The sequence below is a fragment of the Rhamphochromis longiceps genome, linkage group LG23 (genome assembly GCF_057381845.1).
Source record: "Rhamphochromis longiceps isolate RC_006_pf linkage group LG23, R_longiceps_female_GT1.1, whole genome shotgun sequence".
Taxonomy (NCBI): Eukaryota; Metazoa; Chordata; class Actinopteri; order Cichliformes; family Cichlidae; genus Rhamphochromis; species Rhamphochromis longiceps.
In genome coordinates this window covers 2,010,151-2,019,768 of record NC_140578.1, presented here as the reverse complement: position 1 = coordinate 2,019,768, position 9,618 = coordinate 2,010,151, and the positions used below count along the sequence as shown (strand labels likewise).

Here is a 9,618-nt window from a genome sequence, read left to right as displayed (position 1 = left end):
TGGTGATGTAGCAACACAAAGCACCGCCCCGCTGAAAAAGAACCAATGAGCTGTTACCTTCTTTGAGTAGGCTCTTTTAAGCAGCCAATCAGATTCGTGATCAAATTGCCCTTCGCTAAAAACATAAACACAGCCTTTGTGATAGCTTTGTAAGTGTATTTGTGTTATTCCTCTTGCTGACCACAAAGTAGTACTTGATCACCCACTTTTTAGTTTTTCTTGCGGCTGGATATTTAAATATTTAGAATAATTTTTTTTTAAAATTCTCTTTGTGTGTTTTCGATAGATTATGACGTGTTATAATAGTCCTTGTTTTCGTATCCCTGACTGCCAGAGTCTCACACTTCAACAAAATAAGATGACTTTATCTAACAGATTAGATTATATAAGGACAACAGATGTACAGTCAAGTTCTTTGTTCTGTACCTAACACCACTTCACTCTGTAAACTCTGTTTTGTTATGCTTAAATGGCTAAAAGGAAAAACCAGACAACACAAAATTGGATTTGTAGTTGCTTTTCATCATGTTAAATTACAACGGAAACATTCAGTATGTACAGGAATGTCATTCCGTAATTTTGGTAGCCATGCCCAGTAAAATATGCAGATAATGCCACTACATTAGTTAGAATTTGACTGCAGTTGCAAACCCAAAGAGCAAAAAATGAAAATAATGTTATTTGAAAGTATAACATGAGTGGTTTTGGGAAATTTCTGGAGAGCAGCTGCTGTTAGAACAATAAGAATGCATTTCCTTCACCATTAGAAAAAAAGAACTTCAAGCCATCTTAAATCCTAAATCGAACTCTAATCATGAATAAAACAACAGTGCTCTACTGCTCTAATTCCAACACTTGAGACAACATGTGAGTTCAGGTTTATTACTCACTATTGCAAGTACGCAACCTTTCCAATAACCTAACCACCAACCATGTTAGAGGTGACCCCTATTTATCCATAACCAGATTACTATATACAGGAAGTGATTACAACATCCAAGTGCTTCAATAGATGTTTCTGGGCAAGCATGTAATATACAAGAGCAGCAGAAGATGATCCTGAAGCAGGAAGACTGTGGTGGTTGCGATGCTTCTGAGCTCCTTCACCTACTAAAGATGCAGCAGGCGGACAAGCACGCAGCACTTTGCCGCTCGCCGTGAAAGGCCCATTTGTTCGAGCTCAAGTACTGCTGGAGGCCGTCCCACACACCAGGAGGGGAAAAGAAGGGAGTCTGCCTTTCTAAAAGACACATTCATCTGTCCTCTTAAAACGGGACAATTTGTGTAAAAGGTGCCATTTACAGTATATAAATGTCTTAGAGGAAGTCTTAGAGGCATTCTTTTTCTTTTACTCTGGAGAGGTTGCATATCTGGCTGACTTCCAAAGCTCTGTGCAAAAAGCCATAAAATGCAACTATAAATAAAACAAGATTTTAGATTTGATCATCTCTTCAAAGGGAAACTCGGAGAGAGCTATCTCACAAAATACATGTGTGTCTACCACTGATGTAATATGTTTCAGAAAAAGGGGAAAAAGGAAAATGCGCAATAAAACACTCTCTCTCTGACAAACAGAATAAACCAAAGTTTAGTGTAAAAATTTAAACAACATATCATTTTTGATTATATTGCTGATCAGTAACCAATTACAAGGAATCTCCTAGTTCTCAGGGACTTAACAAAACATCACTGTGTGTCATTTTTATTTTTAAATAATCGCTCATTTATATTCTACACAAAAAATGGGAAACTCTACAGCAGCCAGATCAAATGACTTGGAGAAGCTAGTGTCAGTCATTTCTGTAAAGGTTGTTTGGTACTCTGGCTCCATCAAATCGCAGACTCAGTACCCTGCACCAGGAATGTTCTACCCTTGGGGTATTAGCAGAGGCAACTTAGAATATACACCAAATAAATCTGATTGTGTTTTGTACTCCAGTGCACCACTTACAGGTGGCCACAGTGCTAGACAGACGACCCCGCTAGAAGCAATGTTTCATAAATATAGGCACATTTCATAATTAGTCTCCATTTTAAATCAGAAGGAAGTAAAGTTCATGAGGATATATCTCTGGAAGAGGGCAAATCCACCGAAGCCAGTCAGAGCTGCAGTTGCTTGGCACACATGAGGAAAAGCCTCTTCCCCTAGCCTCTTGATGAAAACTAACAAATTATTCCCTAATAATCAGGTCTGTCCTGGTCTGTGTGTTGGCATGATGAGACTGTAGGAGACAAATGCTGTCTTTCCTTAGTGTGCCGTCCTCTGTTTGTTATGGGCTGGAGGGCACATGGATACCGTTCTCCCCGCTGCCTTTGGCCTTGTGCAAAGCAGCCTGTATACGAAAGTGTGTCCGTGATTCCATCGAGTAGTTTTTGTAATTTTGCCTGAAACAGAAAAAAAAGAAGATCAAGAAAGTTCAACCTGAACCCCAGAAATCCGAAGTTTATAGCAAAGTCGAGTAAACTTTATCTCGTATTCTAAAACACTCAAATCTGAGTGAAACCATGAAGATGAATGGAAGACGTATTTCAAAACATCAAAAGTGGAAATTCTAAATGAAAGGTTTCATGTGTACAGTCATGTAAAAATGAACATTTTGGCTGGACTCTACGTAGTCATATAGATTACTACATGTTCCTAATCAAACAGATTAATTGATCATCAGCAAGTGTGACCTGGAGCATTCAAGTGTCTCATGGAAAAGCCCAGGAAAAGCACCCCAAAGTCAGACAATGCAATGCTGAGAGAGTCTCAGCATGTTTGTGACAAAGTTCATCACAGTACAATTAAAGATTGAAGAAGTATGGTTTGTTTGGAAGAATTGCCAGGAGGTAGAGCGTAGCAGCACGATTTAGGTTTGTGGTCTGAATAAATTACAAGGATATCCTTTGGACAAAACAAGACCATACACAGCATATCAGCACACCCCATATTAACTGTCAAGCACGGTGGTGGAGGCCAGGGGTGATGATTTAAGCTCGTTTTGCAATGGGGAGTCATCTTCACAATAAAGGTAATTATGGAGGCTCCACAGGCTTCTGTGCTGGGATCAGTATTAATTCCATTTACATTATACATGCTTCCCTTAGTCCTTATTATTAGAAGGCATTACACATTTTCATTGCTATGCAGATAATACCCAGCGTTACCTATCCATGAAGCCAGATGACACACAACAGTTAGTTAAAGTGCAGGCATGCCTTAAAAACATAAAGGTTTGGGTGACCTCTAATTGCCCACTTTCAAATTCAGATAAAACGTTTTTTGCACAAATCTCAGAAATATGGTGTTTAAACTCTGGATGGCATCACCTGGTCCTCCCGTAACACTGCGATGAATGTTGGAGTCATTTTTGACCAGCCTACGTCCTTCAACATCCATATTAAACAAATAAACAGGAAAGCGTTCAGCTTTCAGGCGTCTTCTGTGAAATCAGCTCCAGTTTGGATTTGGGGAACAGACACCTTCTTTACTTTGAGACCACGCTTAAAACGTTCCTTTTTGATAAAGCTTATTTTTAGGACTGAATCGGGTGACCCTGAACCTTCCCTTAGTTACGCTGCCATTCAATTCAGTTATTGGTGCTACCAGCTAATGAATCATGGAGTATACTGTGAAAAGCGTTCTTTTTCACATGACTGCATAATGTACTGTTAACACTTGATTACACTACAACAAGAATGTGGGAGAGTATCTGATTCATACATATTCTATTAAGTACAGATGACTTAAATATGCTTTGCTGGTTCAAAGACTTACTTTGCTGTTTCTAGCAGTTTGATAGCGTCATCTTTTCTGCCTTGCTGCAGACACAGCAGGCCGTGTTCCAGCAGGGCATTGGGGACCAGGTAGTGGTCATACTTGATCTGAGTTTCACTGAAGACGAGAACAAAAATCAAATGTCAACCTGTTTTCACCAGAACACAACTGAAAGACTGAATCAGACGACTCTGTAACTGAAGCACTTTGAGGAAAGGCTCTTACTTGCAGAGGACGAGGGTAAAGTAGTGCTCTGCCTCCTCGTGGTGACCCAAGTGTTTGAGACACAGTCCCTTCAGGAGGCTCAGCAAACACTGATCATCTATGGAGAACTCCGTTCCTAAAAGTCGGCAGCAAACAGAAGACAGACTGGGTCATTCTGAACAAACAATCTCAATTATATCTACATCAACACCCGTCTCTAATATGTTTGGATTAATTTCTGTAATATAGCATTTATTTCAATCAGAATTGTCTTTGTAAATGTGCTTAATGGATTTACATACTTGGTAGACTTTCAAGTTGAGCCTGTGCCTCATCCAGTGTTTTCAGCATGCCTTCAGTTAAGTCTTTGTGTTTGCCAATGACTGTATAACCGTTCCAGATGTACATCATCTCCTAGAAGACAGACAAACACATGCACAAATCATGCACGGCTAACAACCAATAATAATCTTTTACTACAGGTTGACAAAAAAAGCATTTTCTCTGCAGTGACACTCGGGATAATCACCTTTAGCACTATGGGCACAGATGTGCAAACTGCTGTGGCATTTGACAGGTTCAGCCATTCAAAACAGATCCATGCTACCTTAACTGTGCAATGTGCCCCACTGGTGAAATAACAACCCTCGATTACCTCTTTGCTAATGCTGCTATGGTCAGTCACTAGTTTCAGTGCTTATTTGACACGGCGTAATGTTTATTTAGTAAATTATGATCCTATTTAGGGTAGAATAGATGACACGGCAGGTTGATTTAGGGAGCGACTAACTTCTGATTCATACGTCACTACTTGTACGAATGTGCAGTCTCAGTCAGGTCAAGCAAATATGAAACCAACCAAAATTACAAAGTTGAGGTTTCAAAATTATAGTTCACAAGTTCACCTATTATATAAAGTCTGTGGGTAGAATAGCACAGCTGTCTGAGCTATGAGTCACACATATAAACTGTCCATTCTGATTGGCTGAACCAGTACATTCACGTTTTACAGGGCTGCACCGCAGGGTAAATAGGAGGCAAATGTCAAGTAAAGTCTTTGGCTTTACTTTAATTTAATTTATGTTTACTGGGCAACATGCAAGATGGCGTCATCCAGTGCTCACCAGCGGAGGAGCAGGAAGAGGTACGGGATTTTCTGCCAGGTAGCGGCGGGCTTTCCTGATAGCAAACTTCTCCGTTGGCAAAGACTTTCCTGCTATTTTCTGCTTGAGCCCTGGGACCTGCCTGAAATATGAGATGCATTTAGTAATTACATATCCTCCAGACAGTTTTAAAAGCCCAACAGTCTAATCAAATGTTTTATCATGGAGCACCGTTAATGGTTACCACAAAAAATTAGAATATCTGTGACACAAAAAGAGTTTAATGCCAAAAACACCAGTTTAATTTCTGTCATATTACTCCTCTGATACACCTTATAGAGTATTCTTAAATATTAGCTCATATTATTTACAAAGGACAGGCTCTTTGGGGAAGATACGATTATGACATTATTGATACTTTCACAGTGAGTCATCTCTGCTTTGCTGAGTAATTTCAGCAGCGTCTTAATTCCTACCTGAACAGACTAAGTGCTGTCTCCCCAAAGGTTAGGCAATCATCCTTAGTCAGCATACTGAGGTAGGCTGCTTTCATATATGCATAGGTAGCCTGAGGGAAGGAAAAACGTGGTTACTAATTAAATCTCATCCTTCCTTTGAAAATGAGATAAGGAGGGGAAAAAAGACAAAAATCAAAAGTTGGACATCCACATTTGTGGTGCTTTTATATGTTGGAAGGATTTTGGTTCTTGTGACCTGAGAACAGTTCATGTCTGTTTCTGCTAAAATAACTGCACAGTTTAGTTTGAACAGCCCCTGTGATGCATTTGCAGGCTGTCCGTGGTATATCCCATCTCTCAGCCAATGACGGCTGGGATAGGTTGAAGCCCCCATACGACCCTGAACTGGATAAGCCGAAGAAAATGGATGGATGGGCGGATGGATGGATGGAGGGATGGTCGGTCTGATGATGGACCTGCAGCTTGTCTAGGGTATATCCCACCTCTCATCCAGTGACAGCTGAGATACGCTCCAGCCCCCCACGTGACCCTGAACTGGATAAGTAGTTAAGAAAATGGATAGATGGCTTTATTGACTCTTTGCAGTCGCTCAGCAGCCAAAGTCTCCTGTGGCCCTTAATCATCTCTGCTTTCCTGAACTTTTGAAATGGAATTTGTAAAGAGTTTATTTAGAAGAGGAGACACAAACTCAACCTCATCGGGTAATAAAACTGAACTCCTAGTGCCTTTGCCAGATGTGAGTATATGGGAGGGTTGAGTCAAAAAGTAAAATCTGTGCCAAGACTGAAAAATAAATGGGAACCAAAGGTATATGAAATCAAAAAGTGTAGCACTACAGCTAAAGCCTCGGAAAAAATGTAAATGTTTTGTTATGTTAAAATGGAGTGTATAGAGGAGCACCTTCAAAGCTCTGGGATAGCTCCCCTCTCACATTAAATATTCCTTTTTTAGTAAAAACTTTATGAAAAATCTTAATATTTATTTTCTTGAAATTGTACTTAAGATTTAATGTATTATTTACTGTATTTAATCATATCTACATCAGAGGGAGAGCTCAGACTGAATAGTTAAAGAGGGAATGTGCAGAGGAGGAACAGCGGATAATCTGGGCAAATATGGAGCTGCCAGGCAGGAGGAAAAGAAGAAGACCACAGAGGAGGAAGCTGGAGATAGGGAGAGATGGAGGCAGGCGATTCTCTATAGCGACCCCTACAGGCAGCAGCCGAAAGAAAAGAAAGTATTTAACTGTATTTCATTTGACTAAGAACCAGTCTGATCCGCATTCTATCCTGGTAATGTTGTTTTTAAGCATATCATGTTTGTTTTATTTACAATGATTTTTGTTTTTTGCACCACGGTTGTTGTTTATTTATTTTTTATCTTGACTTCACTAACTTTTACATTTCTTTTATTACTTTGCCCGCTCAGATTCACATCCCACATTATGGTGGCCCACCTTGGACCATGAGTTCTCCTTGCTGAGCAGGTCAGCGTAGAAGTAGGCCATCTTCCAGTGCCTTTTGTATGTGAAGCACCACATCAGCTCCCAGTAGCACATGTGATGGAACTGCTTCCACTGCTGCTGAGCCTCGCAGCACTCCTCAAAACGCTTGATAGCCTGGAAGAAAGGCACGTAAAGGTTGAGAATCGCTGTTTGTCAAACATATGCCACTAAATTATGATACCGATATGATATGTTTGCAGAAGAGATGATTTGACTTTATCAGTATTTTAGTTAAGGACACAAAACTGGCAATCAATGTTTAGAAAAATGAGCAAAATACAGAAAAAAATAGTTATGACCTTTATTCCACATGAGGTGATTTGTTAAGTATTTGAAAGAGCTTTTCATTCTGGTACTTCACATTTTCAACATTCAGGATTCAAGACTTTATTGTCATTATGTAAGGATTAAAAGATGAAGGCAGTACTCTCTCACATGGTGCAAAAAACATAAATATACTGACATAAACAGAACTACAAAATACAAGATTTAAATACATTACTGATATGCATTAAAAATACACACACACACACACACACACACACACACACACACACACACACACACACACACACACACACACACACACACACACTTTCTCCAAGGGAAAATAAATTACTCACAGCATCCAGGTTGCCTTTGATCTCTTCTATCCGACCAGCAAAGAACAAAAAGATGGATCCCTGGATGAAGACAAACACAGTATGTTTGTGAGAATGACACAAACAATCATAGCAACATTTGAAAAGCACACACAGTCATTCATCCTGACATACCTTGGGGTATTTTTTAAGATATGGCTCCAGCAGTTTTTCTGCATCCTCAACGTCTCCTTCTCCAGTGCCTTTGCGAGACAGAAGGAACCCAGCTCAGATTGCATCTTTTAGTGTTAATTTGCAGATGTGCGTGTGTGGGTGTGTTGCTCACCTAGTATGAAGCTCATGAACGTGTGATAACAGAGGAGAAGCATGTTGCACAGGAAGGACCTGAATGTACTTTCTACTGAGCCCTCTTGAAGCTGCTGGAGACCAAACTCCTATATAAACACACACAGTTGCACACATTTTCTGAGTCTACATTAAGTCTTCATTTGTGGAAGATCTATCAGCCAATTAGCAGTAAAACCAGCACACAGAGAATACACTAAAGTAGTTATGGGAAAATCTTCTGTGTTTAGTCAGCATGTTCTGGGGATAAAACAGCGTCTGCTTGTCTACCACTTCTCTGACTCACAAACTGGCCTGTGTGCAAAACACGCAAGTACAAAATACAAGAAATGCAGTATTTGCATGTTCATAACCGGAAGATAAATCAGTCATGATGGTAATATTCAAAGGTCAACTGAGGTGCTGATGTGATGGCTTGATGAATGAAATCAGTAGTTACAACTGGTAACCACAATTTAGAGAAATAGTCATTGCTCATTATTATCAAAGCAACCATCATTTTATTGATGGTTGCAAGTTTCATTTCACATTTCCATGAAAAATAACACAACAAACTCATCTTAGTAGTAGTGTGATGAGTTCTACCACAGATGCACTTACAGTTCTCGAAACACTTCTCTTTCTCCGATTCATAAAGAGGCATTTCAAACAGAGCGGAAGGGTGTATCGGCTCGCAAAATATCTCCAGCCAAAGCTGTTAGAGAGCGCCATGTCAGAAGTCTGACTTCTCAGAAACGCTTACCTTATTACCAGAGAAACCGACAAACTCCAGCAGCTTGAGTGTCCGAGTAGGCAACATGGAAATCATCTGCAGGAAGCAAACAAGCAGTGGAAATGAAAAGGTCAGAAACATAATTACAGAGCATTTCATTGTTATTACAGATGCTGAACAAACTATGTTGGATTTCTTGCAGCTATCGCCATGTTAGGCTGGAGCAGCTCTTAATTTATGCAGATCTTCTGCTCTTCTGGTGCCTTTTTTGTTAACCAAGCATCACAAAATTAAGTCAATCAATGAGGCACAAGTGCAAACTATTACTTACTAGATTAAAAGCTCCCACTCCCAGTTTCACGCCACCCTCAAAATGCCCATGGTTGTCACCATGAGTGTATCCGGAGGACTGCAGGACTGTGTGAAGCTCTCTGAGGGGGTTAAGATATAAGCAAATTAAGGGGAATAAGCTGCGATGAAGTCCTGATGGAAGAATAAAAGGTCTTCCAGGAAACAGGGATGGAAACATGGATATCCTGGAGATACTCACTTGTAAGTCTGGTAGCTGTTCCTCACTTTGATTCCTCCTTTGATAAAACTGATCATGTTTTCATCCTGAGCACGAATGAGTTTAAAAACACAAAACAGAAAATGAGTGATGGTGGCAAACACATCAGTAGCACTGGCTGCTGTAAGCCTCCTGACCTGAAGGAAGGTGAGCGCTGCCCTCTGGAGGAGACACTCGGCGTAACAAACTTCAGCATGGAGCTCCTCTGAAGTGAAATCGATTGTACCAGTTATTGTCAATCAAACACGGGCTCCAGCATAATGACCAAACACACACATACACATGCAGAGGTACTACTTTAACATGGAGCAAACATTTAAACACTTACAAAGTCTAAACAT

General features: G+C 40.1%; 1 protein-coding gene across 5 annotated transcripts in view; it reads right to left on the bottom strand.

Annotated features, from left to right (window-relative positions):
* Positions 1-492: 492 nt before the first annotated feature.
* ttc39a (tetratricopeptide repeat domain 39A) overlaps positions 493-9,618 on the bottom strand; it is a 31,627-nt gene continuing 22,501 nt past the window's right edge. For 4 of the 5 annotated variants that reach the window (XM_085397787.1, XM_085397788.1, XM_085397791.1 and 1 more), the window contains 14 exons: positions 9,415-9,482; positions 9,260-9,324; positions 9,041-9,140; positions 8,740-8,805; positions 7,978-8,086; positions 7,827-7,894; positions 7,674-7,733; positions 7,003-7,164; positions 5,544-5,635; positions 5,089-5,209; positions 4,267-4,378; positions 3,986-4,100; positions 3,761-3,877; positions 493-2,385 (listed from right to left, as the gene is read on the bottom strand). In XM_085397787.1, the coding sequence (XP_085253913.1) occupies positions 2,271-2,385; positions 3,761-3,877; positions 3,986-4,100; positions 4,267-4,378; positions 5,089-5,209; positions 5,544-5,635; positions 7,003-7,164; positions 7,674-7,733; positions 7,827-7,894; positions 7,978-8,086; positions 8,740-8,805; positions 9,041-9,140; positions 9,260-9,324; positions 9,415-9,482 (1,370 nt within the window). In that variant the 3' untranslated portion in view covers positions 493-2,270. The remainder of the gene's footprint in view (positions 2,386-3,760; positions 3,878-3,985; positions 4,101-4,266; positions 4,379-5,088; positions 5,210-5,543; positions 5,636-7,002; positions 7,165-7,673; positions 7,734-7,826; positions 7,895-7,977; positions 8,087-8,739; positions 8,806-9,040; positions 9,141-9,259; positions 9,325-9,414; positions 9,483-9,618) is intronic. The other variant, XM_085397786.1, reaches the window with a different exon arrangement.